The sequence below is a fragment of the Callithrix jacchus genome, chromosome 10, assembly GCF_049354715.1.
Source record: "Callithrix jacchus isolate 240 chromosome 10, calJac240_pri, whole genome shotgun sequence".
Taxonomy (NCBI): domain Eukaryota; kingdom Metazoa; phylum Chordata; class Mammalia; order Primates; family Cebidae; genus Callithrix; species Callithrix jacchus.
In genome coordinates this window covers 81,073,119-81,091,200 of record NC_133511.1, presented here as the reverse complement: position 1 = coordinate 81,091,200, position 18,082 = coordinate 81,073,119, and the positions used below count along the sequence as shown (strand labels likewise).

The 18,082-nt window shown below is 41.2% G+C and overlaps 1 protein-coding gene across 4 annotated transcripts in view; it reads right to left on the bottom strand.

Moving 5' to 3' along the window:
- INSC (INSC spindle orientation adaptor protein) overlaps positions 1-18,082 on the bottom strand; it is a 140,139-nt gene that overhangs the window by 61,191 nt on the left and 60,866 nt on the right. For 3 of the 4 annotated variants that reach the window (XM_035265911.3, XM_009007722.5, XM_035265908.3), the window contains exons 3-5: positions 11,817-12,162; positions 10,752-10,804; positions 9,481-9,604 (exon numbers count right to left, since the gene is read on the bottom strand). In XM_035265911.3, the coding sequence (XP_035121802.1) occupies positions 9,481-9,604; positions 10,752-10,804; positions 11,817-12,162 (523 nt within the window). Of the gene's footprint in view, positions 1-9,480; positions 9,605-10,751; positions 10,805-11,816; positions 12,163-12,981; positions 14,044-18,082 lie in introns of those variants that run through there. The other variant, XM_035265910.3, reaches the window with a different exon arrangement.

Below are 18,082 nucleotides of genomic sequence, written 5' to 3'. Positions count from 1 at the left end.
GCCAAACTGAGCTACAGAAGTGAAGGAAAAATAAAATCCTTTGCGAACAAGCAAGTACTCAGAGATTTTGTCACCACCAGGCCTGCTTTACAAGAGCTCCTAAAAGAGGCACTAAACATAGAAAGGATCAACCAGTACCAGCCATTCCAAAATCACACTGAATGCTAAAGAGCATCAACATAATGAAGAATCTACAACAACTAACAGGCAAAACAGCCACTTAGCATCAAAATGGCAGTATCAAATTCACACATAACAATATTAACCCTAAATGTAAACGGACTAAATGCACCAATCAAAAGACACAGACTGGCAAATTGGATAAAAATCCAAAACCCATCAGTGTGCTGTATCCAGGAAACCCATCTCACCTGCAAGGATACACAAAGGCTCAAAATAAAGGGATGGAGGAAGATTTACCAAGCAAATGGAAAGCAAAAAAAAGCAGGAGTTGCAATTCTCATCTCCGATAAAATAGACTTTAAAGCAACAAAGATCAAAAGAGACAAAGAAGGCCATTACATAATGGTAAAAGGATCAATACAACAAGAAGAGCTAACGATCCTAAACATATATGGACCCAATGCAGGAGCACCCAGATACATAAGGCAAGTTCTTAAGGACTTACAAAAGGACTTAGACTCCCACACAATAATAGTGGGAGACTTTAACACTCCACTGTCAATACTAGACAGATCTACCAGACAAAAAATCAACAAGGATATCCAGGGCTTGAACTCAGACCTGGAGCAAGCAAACCTGATAGACATTTACAGAACTCTCCACCCGAAATCCACAGAATACACATTCTTCTCAGCACCACATCACACCTACTCTAAAATTGACCACATAATTGGAAGTAAAGCACTGCTCAACAAATGCAAAACAACTGAAATCATAACAAACAGCCTCTCAGACCATAGTGCAATCAAGTTAGAACTCAGAATTCAGAAACAGACCCAGAACCGCACAGCTTCATGGAAACTGAACAACTGGCTCTTGAATGTTGACTGGGTAAACAATGAAATGAAGGCAGAAATAAAGAAGTTCTTCGAAACCAATGAGAACGAAGACACAACGTGCCAGAACCTCAGGGACACATTTAAAGCAGTCTCTAGAGGAAAGTATATAGCAATAAGTACCCATATGAGGAGAATGGAGAGATCCAAAATTGACACCCTATCGTCAAAATTGAAAGAGCTAGAGGAGCAAGATCAAAAAAACTCAAAACCCAGCAGAAGACAAGAAATAACTAAGATCAGAGCGGAGCTGAAGGAGATTGAGACACGAAAAACCCTTCAAAAAATCAATAAATCCAAGAGCTGGTTTTTTGAAAAGATCAACAAAATAGACAGACCACTAGCCAGATTGATTAAAAAGAAAAGAGAGAACAACCAAATAGATGCAATAAAAAATGATAAAGGGGAAATCACCACAGATTCCACAGAAATTCAAACCATCATCAGAGAATATTACAAACAACTCTATGCACATAAACTAGTAAACATGGAAGAAATGGATAAATTCCTGGATTCCTGTGTCCTCCCAAGCCTAAACCAGGAGGAAGCTGAAACTATGAATAGACCAATAACAAGGTCTGAAGTGGAGGCAGCAATTAAGAGCCTACCACACAAAAAAAGCCCAGGTCCAGACGGGTTCACAGCCGAATTCTACCAGACACACAAGGAAGAGCTGGCACCATTTCTTCTAAAACTATTTCAAACAATCCAAAAAGAGGGAATACTTTCCAAATCATTTTATGAGACCAACATCATTCTGATACCAAAACCCGGCAGAGACCCAACAAGAAAAGAAAACTTCAGGCCAATATCCATGATGAACATAGATGCAAAAATCTTCAATAAAATATTGGCAAGCCGATTGCAACAGCAAATCAAAAAACTTATTCATCATGATCAAGTAGGATTCATCCCGGGGATGCAAGGCTGGTTCAACATACGCAAGTCTATAAATGTAATTCACCACATAAACAGAACCAAAAACAAAAACCACATGATTATCTCAATTGACGCAGAGAAGGCATTTGACAAAATTCAACAGCCCTTTATGCTAAAAACCCTCAATAAACTCGGTATCGATGGAACGTATCTCAAAGTAATAAAAGCTATTTATGACAAACCAACAGCCAATATCATACTGAATGGGCAAAAACTGGAAGCATTCCCTTTGAAATCCGGCACTAGACAAGGATGCCCTCTTTCACCACTCCTATTCAATATAGTACTGGAAGTTCTAGCCAGAGCAATCGGGCAAGAAAAAGAAATAAAGGGTATTCAAATAGGAAAGGTGGAAGCCAAATTGTCTCTATTTGCAGACGACATGATAGTATACCTAGAAGATCCCATCGCCTCAGCCCAAAAACTCCTGAAACTGATAAGCAACTTCAGCAAAGTCTCAGGATATAAAATCAATGTGCAAAAATCACAAGCATTCGTCTACACCAATAACAGACTTAAAGAAAGCCAAATCAAGAGCGAACTGCCATTCGCAATTGCTACAAAAAGAATAAAATACCTTGGAATACAACTCACAAGGAACGTAAGAGACCTCTTCAAGGAGAACTACAAACCACTGCTCAACGAAATCAGAGAGGACACAAACAGATGGAGAAACATTCCATGTTCATGGTTAGGAAGAATTAATATCGTGAAAATGGCTATACTGCCCAAAGTAATTTACAGAATCAACACTATCCCCATCAAGCTACCATTGACTATCTTCACAGAACTGGAAAAAACCACCATGAACTTCATATGGAACCAAAAGAGAGCCCGCATAGCCAAGTCAATTCTAAGCAAAAAGAACACAGCGGGGGGCATCACACTACCGGATTTCAAACTATACTACAAGGCTACAGTAATCAAAACAGCATGGTACTGGTACCAAAACAGAGATATAGACCAATGGAACAAAACAGAGGCACCGGAGGCAACACAACATATATACAACTATACAATCTTTGATAAACCTGACAAAAACAAGCAATGGGGAAAGGATTCCATGTTTAACAAATGGTGTTGGGAAAACTGGCTAGCCATGTGCAGAAAGCAGAAACTGGACCCCTTCCTGACACCTTACACTAAAATTAACTCCAGATGGATTAAAGACTTAAACATAAGACCTGGCACCATAAAAACCCTAGAAGAAAATCTAGGCAAAACTATCCAGGACATAGGAGTAGGCAAGGACTTCATGAACAAAACACCAAAAGCATTGGCAACAAAAGCCAAAATAGACAAATGGGACCTAATCAAACTCCACAGCTTCTGCACGGCAAAAGAAACAGTCACTAGAGTGGATCGGCAACCAACAGAATGGGAAAAAATTTTTGCAGTCTACCCATCTGACAAAGGGCTGATATCCAGAATTTACAAAGAACTCAAACAGATTTACAGGAAAAAAGCAAACAAGCCCATTCAAAAGTGGGCAAAGGATATGAACAGACACTTTACGAAAGAAGACATATATGAGGCCAACAATCATATGAAAAAATGCTCATCGTCACTGATCATCAGAGAGATGCAAATCAAAACCACATTGAGATACCATCTCACGCCAGTTAGAATGGCAATCATTAAAAAATCTGGAGACAACAGATGCTGGAGAGGATGTGGAGAAAAAGGAACACTTTTACACTGTTGGTGGGAGTGTAAATTAGTTCAACCATTGTGGAAGACAGTGTGGCGATTCCTCAAGGCCTTAGAAATAGAAATTCCATTTGACCCAGCAATCCCATTACTGGGTATATATCCAAAAGACTATAAATCGTTCTACTATAAGGACACATGTACACGAATGTTCATTGCAGCACTGTTTACAATAGCAAAGACCTGGAATCAACCCAAATGCCCATTGATAATAGACTGGATTGGAAAAATGTGGCACATATACACCATGGAATATTATGCAGCAATCAGAAATGATGAGTTCGTGTCGTTTGTAGGGACATGGATGAATCTGGAGAACATCATCCTCAGCAAACTGACACAAGAACAGAAAATGAAACACCGCATATTCTCACTCATAGGCGGGTGATGAAAAATGAGAACACATGGACACAGAAAGGGGAGTACTAAACACTGGGGTCTATTGGGGGGAAAAGGGGAGGGCCAGTGGGAGGGGGAGGTGGGGAGGGATAGCCTGGGGAGAAAAGCCAAATGTGGGTGAAGGGGAGAAGAAAAGAAAGCACACTGCCATGTGTGTACCTACGCAACTGTCTTGCATGCTCTGCTCATGTACCCCAAAACCTATAATCCAATAAAAAATTAAAAAAAAAAAAAAGTATAACTGCTAGCAATTAATTTTTTCTTTCATTAACAGGCAGTAAAAAGTAGTGTAGATATTTCAAAAAATATTTTGGCAAAATAGACTTTGTTATCTTAAATAATGTGCAACAAATTTTTTAGAAATGTAAAATTTATATCTCTATTTTATCCACTATATCTTGGAAATTTTTGATTGCTGTCAAAAGCATATTTCCGTTACATTTAAAAGAATCAGTCTCACTAATCTTTAGAGTCACATCCTAGGAATGAGTGTGAAAAACAGCTAAAAGGAATTGCTTGCATTTATATATGTGTCCTTGAGATAAACCAAACCAACTCCATCTTAGATGTGAGCCTGACTGACTCCATCTTGGCTTCTCCCCCAACCTTTCTCCCTTGAGTGCATACCTGGGCCACACTGTACTGGGTCATGTTGTGCTTAGAACTACAGAAACATATAACCATTGTAACCATATCCTGTTTGACAAGCCCACTTGCTATTATGAATACCCCCTTGATTGATTGTATGGAAAACACCAAATGCCACCCTTGGTAACCAGCAATCATGGGAACCGCTTGTATATAACCTTAGTTAATCAACAATCATGGGAGCCTCCTGCCTACAAGTTGCCAGACTCCTCCCCTAACTTGCTTATTCTGCTTCTGTAAAATTCCACTTTGCCCCCTTACCCTGAGCAACATATAAAAGGAAATCAAACCCCTTCCTCAGGGCCATAAGATTTTGAGTGTGAGCTGACTCTCGGTGGCTGGCAATACAGGACTCACAATCAGATTTCAGAGTGTGGTGCTTTCCTAACAACTCGCTCAGATATAACATCCTAAAAAAACAATTTTTAGTGCTTGATGTGTCCTACCAGCGCTCTCTTTGCTTTGGTCTAAGGAGAATGTCCCTCAAGGGCCATACACTATTTGAGAATAAATGGATGGAAGGGATAAAATAAATTGAAAACTTTCAACTTTCATAATCATCCCTCCAACCACAGACACACACACACACACACACACACACACACACTACCATATATCTGAATTGAGAAACTTCTCACACATTAGAAAAATACAAAATTTCTAATGGCACTCTCAATATAAACTGTATGAAGCATGGAAATAATTCATGGAAGCCTAAGGGTCTTAATGGTTCATAAGTGAAGGCTTTTCCTTTGCTTGATTCTCCACTCCCATACCCAGATTTTTGCATGGGATGGGTGAAGAATATTCCTTTTGGAAAGTAATAGAAGGCCTATAAAATAACTCAGTGTATTGTCGGGAAGATCATTTTTAAGAAAGAAAACAAATGAAAATTAAAGATCTGGAAATAAGATTTCCTTAAAAGAATATGTGCTTGTATTTCTCCTGGGAAATCTTTGGGAACCTGGGGAATGCAGTGCATTTGAAGTGCTTTGAAGACTATTGGTCTGTCAATTCAAGAAGCCCAAATCAATGCATGCTGGGGTGACAAAAATACAGTGTTTTGCGGGAGCCAGAAATTTAGATGTTTTGAATATGCTGGATGGGAAAGAATGCAAATCAAGCAAGTCAGGAAAGAAGTTGCAAATGCCTGACTGCAGGAAAATAAAAAAGTTCAAATGCCCATCAGTGAGAAAGGAGACATTTTTTCCCCATATATGGTAAACATAGTAACATAATTAACCTATGGTGGATATTTTTCCCCAGTGAGTGTATGTTCACAAATCTTTATAGACTGTATTCAACTGAAATAAACTGACTAACATCCTGCCAAGGCTGCAACCAAGACAGTCTCAGTCACACATTCTTTTTATTTTTCTTGGCTACCAATGAGCATATATCTGATAAGGCCTTTGGCAACCCTAAGGGTGGCATCTTGGTACAAAATGTTTCCTGGAGTTCCTGAAATTCTTTAGGGATTGAAGATTGGCTTATTTTAACTTTCTGAAAATATATAGGTAGTGCTATGAAAGCATCATGTATCCAGTATTAAGGGCTTCGTGAACCCTTTTAGTTATGGTTGGGAAAGACTAGTATAAATTGAGAAGTCCTGAAGGAACCCCTCTCATTATTGAAGAAAAAGCCTGGACTACAGCTGCTGAAGGAAACTCAACTCCTCACACACTGGAATGAGGCCCTCTGGGTGAGATGAAAATTGAAGAGATTGTACTAACCTAAGAATTTGGGACTGTGGATTATTCCTAAAAGTAAAAGCATTGAAATTTGCTTCCTATTCTATTTTCCACTCTCCCACTGAGCAGATTTTGCTCACCCATGTTGCCCAATATAGGTAAGTAGAAGCTGCAATGAGATCAAATGGTAATACAAAGATAATCCAAACATACTTGTCAGATAACAAACATAAAGATGTCCAAAATTTTAATATGCTCCTATCCCATTTTAAAGTTCCCCGGAAAAAAAAATAAGTAAAAGAAAAAAATTAAATCCTTTCACTCTAGGAATAATCCAAAGTCCCAGATTCTTAGTTAGTACAGTCTATTCAATTTTCATACTTATTCATCTCAGCCAGGAGGGCCTCATTCCAGTGTATGGGAAGTTGGGTTTCCTTCAACAACTTTATTCCAGACTGACTGTACAACAATGGGAGTTTCCTTCAGGACTTCTCAATTTGTACCAATCTTTCCCAACCATAATTTAAAGAGTCCAAGGAGCCCTTAACACTGGGGTGGAGTGGGTGGGGAAGATATGTTCCTCTGCTCAAGAGCCAACATGACTTCGTAGTGCTAAAAGAATGTTTCCCAAATTGCATTTCCTAAAACACCAGCATCTCAGAAGAAGTAAATAGGTGCATTAATAATACTTTTTAAATCTGTGACCCTGAAAGTTTGGAATATGTTGCTCAACATTCTATGCCAGATATTGTTCTAGTTATTAGATATATATGCATGAGCAAAGCAAACCAAAATCCCTGCCTGTAGAAGCTCAGGTCAGAGAAGAAATACTATGAGTGCATGAGGACTTTTTGGAAGATTTGCAGTACAGAATAGCACATCATAAGACAAGTTTTGATGCAAAGAAATGGATTTGATTTCATTTACATTAAAACAGCACAAATGTAGAATCCAGGTATAATTACTAACATCCTACGGAACAATATCTGAGTCATTAGTTTAAGAAATACATGCTTATTATGCTGAACATAAATTACTCTGTCTTCAGCCAATGTATCTCCTGATGTCACTGCTGCCCTGTATGGAAACTTCCTAATGTAAAAAGAAGCCAAAGATCAGCCAAAAATATATTATGAGGACGGCAAGCTCAGCCCATAGGAGGGTATGGAGGAAACCATGGGACATGCTGGCAGGGAAGGGGGAAACCAAAAGGAAAAGGGGTGATCAGAAAGAAAACTAATATGCAGATGAGTGGAGGACATGTGGCCACCCACTCCCCATACTCCCACCAGGGGTGGGGTGCCAATAAGGAACCCATTCTAACAGAGCAAGAGCTGATCTGCTCAGCTTCCAAGCCAGGCATCAGTGAACCAGGTGGTCAGACCTGGCAATAAAGCAGGAACGGCTGGGGAAGTAGAAGGACCAGATCAGGAGTTTCACCCTAGATATGGTCAGAATGAAGAAATACCAGAATGGATCCAAATATACAGCCCAAAGTCCAGGGAAGTAGGCTCCAAGCAAGTCCAGAGAGATTTTTCCCAGGCTCTCCTGACCTAAAGCATCAAAGATACCCTGCCTCTTTGCTGCCTCATAGAACACACTGATGACTAGTTTCAAACCCAGCTGGCTTTCATTCACAGTCCAACTTACCACCTCCTTTTCAGCCTTTTTAATTGAACCTGGCACTTCCAGGCAAGTGGGCACAAAAATGGTATAAAAAGCAGCAGCCAACACCTGTACCCCTGCTCAGAAGTTGTTCCAGGTCTCCCTCCCCACCACTAACTCCAATATTTCTTGCTCTTCACTCCCTCAACTTCTTTGCCCATTTTGGTCCTTGTGTCCCATGGGTCCCTCTGGACTTGAGGATTGATCACTGCCTGCCCCTGCATGTGACTGTCAGCACTGGCTCATCAGTTTCAAGTGCCTGCCCCAGCACCCCAGCCTGTGGCCCTTTCTTCCCTTTGTCTCTGTCAAAACGAAGGGTGGCCCTTGAGAACCTTTCTGTGGTTGGGGTGGAGGGTGATATTACTCAGGAAGAGCTCACTGACATGGGACCTTGTAGGAGGAGTGGGGGTGAGGCAGGACCAGCATGCAAGTCAGGCCAGAAGGGTCCAACAGTGAAACACTCAGGAAGAAGAGAAAGCATACCCTGGGCTCAGCAGAGGCTGAATTTGGAGAGGAGCCGATATGGAAAGAGATTTGTTATTTGTGGTAGGCTTTTATTTGGTGGTGGGAAAAGAATGGCAAATATGTAACACAATATTTCTGTAACTATAAATAACCATAAATACCTTTCATAATGAAAACCTTATGGAATCTGCTTTACTGGGAGGTTTTTAAAATAGCAAAGGGCAAGGGAGGGAAATAACATGTATTTAACCCACACTATATGCTAAGCACCTTCCATATGCCTCTGCTTAGTCCTCTCACTTTTCTTTTGGGGGAAGTTTCTCAATTTATAGAGGAGGAAAACAAGGCTAAGAGAGGTTCAGGAACTTAACCAAGGCTCCATGGTAAACCACAGTTTGAAAGTAGGTCTGTCAGGCTCGAAAGCCCTCTCTCTTTCTGGAATTAAGCACAAGCTTGCCTAGAGGCAGGGGCTAGACTATATGACCTTTCCAGGTTCTTCTCTTTTGTCAGGATTTCTAGAATTGGCATATTCCCTGCAGGTGCCTCAGTTCTGTTCTTTCAAGATAGTAAGGATCCATCAAATGCACTGTGAACAATAACTCAACAGAGATTGAGGGTGGTGGGAGCGATACTGAAGGTGTAATTGGGAGATGCTGGGCTCTGCCACCATCTTGCTCTATGACCTTGGATAAGTTTCTCCCCACTCCAGGCTCAAGTTTTCACATCTGGAAAATGCAGAATTGGCTTAGGTGCTTGGAAAGCCTCAGCCCAGCTCTGACAGTTTGGTTTCACAGACTGTGGAGTTGACTTTGGAGGTTTGAGTAGGATGTTTCCCAATAAAGTCCACATTAGTAGCTTCCCAAAGCCTGGCTCAGCCCCTCTTACCCGCCTTTCCCACAAGGGTCCACACAGGCACCCCTCCCTGCAGTCCAGCCTGCACTGACCTGTACCTCCCGTGTCAGGGCCAGCTCCAGCAGCTGGCCAAAGTGCTGGCCCAGCGTGCTCAGGGTCTCACTGACACAGGCCTTCATTGACTTCAGCACATGCTCATTCTCAACCTGAAGGCACCTGAAGGGAAGAAAGCATGAGGTGGGTCACTGGAAAGGGCAGGTGGTCAGGCCAGAAACATTGCAGGGGCCAGAACTGGACCTGCTCCAAGTCTGGTGTGGGGTGAAAGTATCCTAGAGAGAAGGACATCCACAACTGGGAGTCAGAGACTATCCCACATCTGGCTCACCCCCTGGTCTCTTAGTATGCAGAAAAGTCCTAGCCTGAGATGAGAACTACCATCCACATCACCAGGAAGAAAGGCCATCAGAGTGTGGAAAATCTATACCCTAGAGAATCTGCCATCATTGCAGCCAAGGTCTATCTTCTCAGTAATGTTGGGGTGGAGGTGGAGGGGCAAGAAACTTCAAGGAGAGGTGCCAAGTGCCAGGTAATGCTAGTGAGCTCTGTAAATGTGGATGGCAATCCCTGTGGCCCTTTAAGAAATGGCTGCCTAGAGTGTGCAGAGAACCTTGAGAATTTTCTTTCCAGACAAGGAAAACAGAGGGAGATCAGGTTCAAATTTACCCCTGTAGCCTGACAGTGTTCAACCCAGGAAAGCAAAAGACCCTAGGGAGCTCAGGGGATGCCAAGACCCAGGTTTTATCTTCAGGACACAGGCGCTGGGAGGGGTAAAGAACAATGGGTGTGTATACACGTGAGGCTGAGTGTGTATACATAGCTGAGTATAAACATATGTATGTTTATGTATGTGAAATATAGAGGAGAGAGTGTGAGTATATTTCTGTGCTGGTCCGAGCATGTGTTTATATATCTGTGTATGAGAAAGTGTCCGTGGGCATTGAAGTCTATGTGTATGTGTGTAAGGGTATGAGTATCTTATTTTCACCTTGCCTTGACTTTGGAGATCAGTGGGTCTTCCCAAGGCTGTGGGAACTTTCTCCTTGTTACCAACTCCTAGAAAATTCTCTTTATTCCTATGCCCAGGCCTTTCCTCTGCCTTTTTTACCTTATCCCTAAGACCTGAACATGGGGCAGAAAAAAAAACTCAAGAGAATCTTTAAGATTTCTGATAAAAATCAGAAAAAGGAAACTCTGAAACCACCACTAGGCCTCCCATTCCCATTTTACCTCTGGGAGAAGATACCAGCCCCTTCTACCAGAGGTCAGGCAGGCAGACCCTGGGAGATCCAGGGTCCAGATTTACCTCTCTGTGACTGCCGACAGCTCTGAGCATTTCTCCATTAGCAGCTTCTCAATCTGTAGAAAAACAAGTCAATTTTATTCAACTCAGTAAGCACTGATTGAGGACCAACTGCTGTGCTGAGTACTCGGGGGTATTAAAAATGAAGAATCAAGTAATGTGACTTGGGGAACAGGCACTTAAACTGTAACAGAGTGTGATATGGGTGGCAAGAGATCACTGTCTTCTGCTTTGGGAGTATAAGAAAATGAAACTGAGCAATTATTTATGCTGAGGAAGCTGAGAAGCTTCAGGGAAGAAGGAGTATTTAAGCTGGGCTTTCAAGAATGAAGAGAAGTTTTAATGTCTGCAAAGCAGAGGAAGAAAATCTTCAAGGCAAGGGGTAAAGCACTAAGGTTAAATGAGAATGACGAAAGAAATAATAAGGGAGATTTTTAATGGTTCACTTTGGGCTTTGAGAAGAAGATTCAAAGACATGGGCTGTAAAATCAGAAAATTTAGATTGAACCTTACTTATCACCATTTGCTCCATAACTTTAAACAAATTATTTGGTCTCTCAGAACTTCTGTTTCCTCATCTACAAAATAATGGTAATACTAACATATTTTTAATTAATTGCTTTAAGTGTTTTGCATATAACAATTCATCTAGTCCTCACAACAAATCTATAACATAAATGCGATTATCATACCTTTTAGAATGAAGGAACTGGGAAACAGAGAAGTTAAATAACTTGCCAGTATCCACATAGCAGAGCTGACATTTCAACCCAAGCAGTCTGACATTAAAGTCAATAAATTTAACCATTGCATAGCTTCTCACAGTAGTGGCACCTACCTTACAGGTTGTACAGTTTAAATGAGATACATATTTTAAAAATCCAGCAGAATGTCCAGCACATAGTAGGAACTCAGTAAAGGTTCTACTATCTTTCTTCCCTCCTTTATTAGAAGGGGAGAAAGGCCTCCGGAGCAACAAAGATTCAGATACCACATGATTCAAATCCACTCTTCTCTAAAGCATCCTGACTTTCAGTTCCTGCCCACCCCTATCCCAGGGCAGCTGACCTGGCCGATTTCCTGTGAGGAGCTCCTGCTGACAGCACTGTACTCGCTGACCATGGAGCGGGCGTGGCAGGTCAGACGCACACTCATGCTGTGCACCCGTGCCCAGCGGTCCTGGGCCAGCTTCTGCCCGATCCTGCGCAGCTCTGTGCTGATGACCCAGCCCCGTTTGAGCAGCAGCTGCAGGGGGTCTCCAGGGCCAGGGCCGCCTGCCAGGATGAGGTCACCCTGCGCATCCTCTTCCAGGTTGATGGGCTTTGCCTGCAGGATGCACATGCACTCACACTCAGTCATGAGCTTCAGATCCTCCATCCAGCGCTGGACTGAATCCACCTGCATCAGGTGTAGCCTGCAACCAGGAATCAGCACCATGATGACTACTAACACCCCACAATTTCCAAAGGTCTCAATTCTAGACCATCTGATGTTTACTAAGATGTTTACATCTGATATGTTCAGCAGTGTTTCTCCCATTCATGAACCTTGATATTCCCAGTCATTTCTCATTCTCTTCATCTTATAGATAACAAGTCTGAAGCACCAAGTTTTAAGGGCAGATGACCAGACTAATAAGCAACAGGCAACAAAGTCTGACAGAGTAGCCAATGATCTTTACAATAGGGGAAATGGAAGGTTGAGGCAGGAGTATTGTTTGAAGTCAAGAGTTCAAGATCTGCCTGGGCAACACAGCAAAATCCCATCTCTTTAAAAAAAGTTAATGGAAATAGCCTAAATATAAAATAATAGTTATGCTAAGTGAGCTATGGTATAGCTATGATTATGTAATATGCACTTATTTAAAATGATTATTTCCAAAAGTTTATAGCAAAGAAAAATGTATGTGCTCATAAAGGAGGAAATGCAGTATACAAAAATGGAACTGTAAACACACAATTATTACAATAATGTTTGAATGCTACATCTTAATGGGTAATAAAAACTAAAGTCTTTTTTGTTTTTTTCAGCTTTTCTCTAATTTCCAAATTTTCTATAGTGAGCATGTATATTGCTTTTGTCATGGAACAAAATTAACTTTATTTAGTATAACAGCATGAGAACATAGATTAGTTCCTAACATCTTAATCAAATAAAATGCACTCTAAAATTCACTTAGGCAAAAGTCAGTAATATCAGATCATTAATAAAGTATTGTACATTTGTTGAGTACCTTATATTTCATATAAGCGCCAGCTACTGTGGGAAAAGCAGAGATGAAGATGTCAAGCCTTTACTCTCAAGGAGCTTTTGATCTTCCTAAAGTATCAAGATAAACTAATGAGAAGTTAAAAGACAATTGTTATGTGTCAATTAAAAATAAAACTTTAAACAAAACTAAACTAAAAAGACAATAACAAATTTCACCATCATTTCACAACAGAAGACCTGCATAGTTAATGACTAAGGTTGAGCTCAAGTTCCTTTGTCTTCGGCTTTTAACAGCCTTCTGATTAGTCTTTCCTGCAACCAGGAAACAGCACCATGATGACTACTAACACCCCACAATTTCCAAAGACCAAGAGCTGGCTGCTCTTACCTGCATCAAACATTCTTTACCTGCCACCAACTCATTCACTCATCTACAAATATTAGTTACTACATGTCAAATATTGTTCTAAGACCTAGACTGTAGCAGCAAACAATCACTTCTCCAGCAAATGTTACATTCAAGTGAGAGAACAGTCAATTTTCAAAATAAATGAGCAATGTATGTAATATGTTGCAAGTAGCAAGTGCTATGAAGGAAAAGAGAACATGAAAGAAGGCTAGAGAGTGTTAGGGGTGGATGGGGAAGTAAACCTCACAATTTAAAATAAAAGGATCAGAGAAGGCTCATTGAGAAAGAGACACTTGAACAAAGACTTGAAGCACAGGAGGAAGGATGCCATGTGAATATCTGGGGCGAACTGCTCTGAGGAGAGAGATCAGCAAGTGCAAAGGCTTTGGGGGCAGAAGTGTCCTGAGATGTGCGAGGAATAGCAAGGTGACCAGAGTAGTGTGGGAAGAGTCAGCTGGGGTAGGAGATGAGTTGAGAGCAATGACGTGGAGGTGAAGGGAGTAGATCTATAGGGCTGTGGTAGACAAGGTGGGGACTTGGCTTTTATTCTGAGTCAGTATAGCAAACAAAGGGCACCATGAGGCCAGCATGGTGGAGCAAAGTTACCAAGTAAGGTTTAATTATAGGGCAAACTCCAGTTATCAAGGTTAAAAAATCATGTCTTCACATTTACAGTTATTTAATGAGAAGGAGCAGGATTTTCTGAAAGATGCAACCATTTGACTACAGGCTTTTACATGTAATTTTAAGCTACAATTCTTATAATGTTTATGGCAATTGAACATATGATTTCTTTTAGAAAATTGCTTTTTAAAAAATAACCAATGATCTTTCTTTCTCTGCCTTCCTTCATTGAAATAGCTATTACATTTTTAAAGAATTGAACATATACATATATATACATATGTTTGTGAACACATACATGCTTGTATATGTATACACAGAAAGGGAGAGAGAAGAGAAACTCATTAAATCTGAAATCACAGCACTCTACTGCCCATCTATCTTTATGAAATCATATTTAATTTTACATTAAGCAGAACCACAGCTCATGTACTCTTTGCTAGCAGACAACTTTTAATCTTCCGTACCTTATTATCACTCCCTTATATTTGTAACTCCCTCCCCCCACCAAACTCAGCTAACTAATTTTAACCTAGTAGGTATCATTTTATATTTTTCTCCATACTTATGCATTCTTACACAGACTTTTATCTAAGTATATATACATTTATAAGGTTTTCTGACCTGTTGCTTGTTTTGTAAATATGACCATAATATATACACATTTTGCTGCATTTTGATTTTCCTATGTAACTTAGAAATCTTTCCAAGTTATCCAGCAGAATCCTAAAACACTCTTTCCAATGTCTGAACATTAATGGATATTGTGCATATACCACAACTTATTAAACCATTTTCCCACTGCTGAGCATTCACTTTTTGTTTAGCTCCTGACCTCTATAAACCGTTCAACATTCAACATCCTCATGCATATGTTCTAACACATCAGAACCTTAATTCTAGGGCATAGATCCCCAGGAATAGAATTGTAATTCAACAGATGTTGCCACATTGACTTTCAAAAGCCCCAATCCTTTACATTCCCCCAAGAATGTACTAGGGCTTTCTACATAAATATTGAAATACATTTCTCCCCTGCTTAAATCCTTCAGTTATCCCCCAGACCACGATTCCTGGATAAGTCAAAACTCCTGAGGCTAAGATGAGAGAGTTTCCATGATATGGCCACAGACTTTCTTCCCACACATCTCCCTTGTCCATCTTCCTCCAACTCCTAGCACCCCTGCTACAAACACACTCTATACCTCAGATACATTCAATCTCCCAATTTCCCAAACACACCACTCTCTTTCACAATCCTCTGCAGCCTTGAACATGCAGTTCTCCATCAGATTAGAATTCTCTTTTCTTCTTCTCTACATGGCAAGTTTCTATTTACCCTGCAAGACCTGGCTCTCACATTACCTCCTCTAAAAAGCTTCAGCCAGAGTGGGTAAGTTCCTCCCCAAGACCCTTGCATCCTTCAATGGGGCACTAATAACATTCTATTGCAATTGGTGTGTGTGAACTCCCCAAGTCCTGTGAGGAACAGTCTCTTGTGCCTGGCTTATTGCCAGTGTCTGATATATATCAGTTATTCAGAAAATGTATGCCCATGAATGAATGGCCAAGTGTCAGACATTTATTGCCATAGGTCTATACCTACGCAAAGACTTCATATGCCTCCATCACACAGCTACCCAGAGAGTGCCCCAAGATTGAAGTGATGGGAAAGGATATGTTAAAGATGGAAAATCTGTGATTATTGTATTCTAGAGACAAGGAAATGGGAGGCAAACCGACCTCAGGGCTTTTAAGAGGCAACAAATGAACAAGTCACTTGCACATTGACTCATTCACTCCACAAGCACTTTACAATGGACATCTGTTGTATTATCCTTCCAGCATTCCTTTCTTTCTCTTCTGTCAATCACAAAGACAAGTTTAATTAGCTACCTCTTTGGATGGCTGCCCAGGTTGCAGCTTTTCTCTCTTCTTTGCTAAAGGCCCCTCCTCTCAAACACAGGGGTGATCCCCTAGCCATCTGTGGCCATGTCTGGACTGTGTTAAAATGCCCCTGGAAAGAACTGGTGCTTGATCCATGGGTGGGCTTCTGAACCAAGCTGCACTAATCCAATTTCTTGCCCCAAATTGTGAAACTTAGAACCAAGGGTCATACCAACAGGAATTGTTGCACATGGGATGTGTTAACAATGAAAACTTCAGTTGTTCCATGAGAAACTCCAGGATCACTTGGGGAGTGGGGCGACAAGTCCAACAATTAATTTCTACTGCTTACAACCACAAGAATATTTTCTAAGACACAAGTGCACAAATAACCAAACATAGTTGAGTTGGTGTTCTTAGAGTAAAGGTCTGCTGGGAATTCCAAGAAGAGAACTGTTCCCTTCCACTGACAATCGGGGCAGGTGCCTGGAGGAGGTGGTCATACCCTGGGTAGGATTTGGATTTGTGGGGGAGCATACTCCAGGGTGGGGCAGTCAAAGGGACAATAAGTAAGTCCCTTGATCTACAGTTGTACATTCTGGAAGAGAGGGAACCATGATAAGGAAAGCCGGAAAGGTACACCAAGGCCCTGATAGTGAGAAGCCTTCAGTGCCAGATTAGGGGCTGGGCATTGAGAGCCCTGAGAAGATACTGGAGGGTGGCAGGGCAGGACAGCAGAGGTGGGGATGGGTGAGATTAGAAAACAGCCAAATCACAGCACCTGGGACCACCACCTGGCTCAAAGGAAACCTGTGTGCTGGGACTGCTCCCTGAGAAGAGCTCTGGCACTTTCTGAATGGAAGCACTCACACCCCTTTACCTCTGGCCTCGAAGGGAAAGAACCAACACAACCCAAGCCATGTTAGAGGCAGGAAAGGAGAACAAGGACATGGAGTCCTGCTGAGATCCACAACTCAAATTTTTGTCAAGCCCTCCACCCCAATGCACACAGTGTATACTTAGTTCTTGCTTTTAAAGCTATTTAAGAATTAAAAAGTGAGATTTCAGAAGCCATGTTAATCAAACTCCTAATCGATTTGTCACTCTGCAAGTAGAAGTGAAATGACAGAAATATTGATTTCTTCAAGCCCTGTGTGTTTGTGCCTACAAGCCTCAGTGTTTGTGGATATGAATCCATCTGGGTGCCTGTTTATATTATCTCAATGCCTGTGTCTGTCTGTGTGTCTGTATATCCCTATCTGCTCAAACAGATGACTATATATGTGTTTACAGACCTCACCTCATATAAACTTGATGATTAAAAATGGGGGTGGAGCTTGAGCATGGGCACACTTAGTGTGAATCATTTCCAAAGAAAAGAGTGTAGAAAAGGGAGAAATAAAAAAAATTTACAGCAGAGAAACCTGGCAGACACTACTTTAATCAAGTGATCAAGATTAACTTCACCAAGGATAAGGCATCTTGCTAGCAGGTATAGGATATGATAAGAAGGGCACTTCAGCCTGTTTTCCAGTCAGGTTGTGTTGGTTCTTTCTTTTCCAGGCCAGAGGTAAAGGGGTGTGAGTGCCTCCATTCTCTCCCCAGGACAGGTAGCCTCAGTCGCATTTTAGGAGGTATGGATTCTGTCTTTGGTTAGGATGTCAGACAAAGTAGAGGTGAGTTCCCTGCCCTGTGGTAAAAGTTTAGGTGTTGGGCAAGTAGCTAGATTCCAGAAAAAAATTTGATAATAACGATTTTGAAATATTTGAAGCTGATGTCATTAGAACCAGAGAAACTTCTCATACAAGGCATTTTTGCAAATGCTTCTGTCTTCCACTAAGCAGTGCTCTGGTTGGATAGAGCTTGAACCCTTAGCCACTGTTGTCACAATTCTCAGAGCCTGGCCTGAATGTAAAGGTAACAGTGCTCTGGTGAGGTATTGGTATATATTCTCAAGCTCTTGAGAAGTCTCTGACCCCACATGACACCAATATCAAACACACAATATTCTCAACCAGTTCAACAAGTTTTAAGACATTAAGCAGCGCCTCTCAGGCAATCCCTGATAAACTTGATTCAATGAAGCACTATTAATACCAACAATGTGCCAGGCCTTGTTCTAGTGATCCCTGCCCTCAGGAAGGTCACATGTGTAGCAGAAGAGACAGACATAAGAAAGATAGCCCAATTTCACTCTCATCCT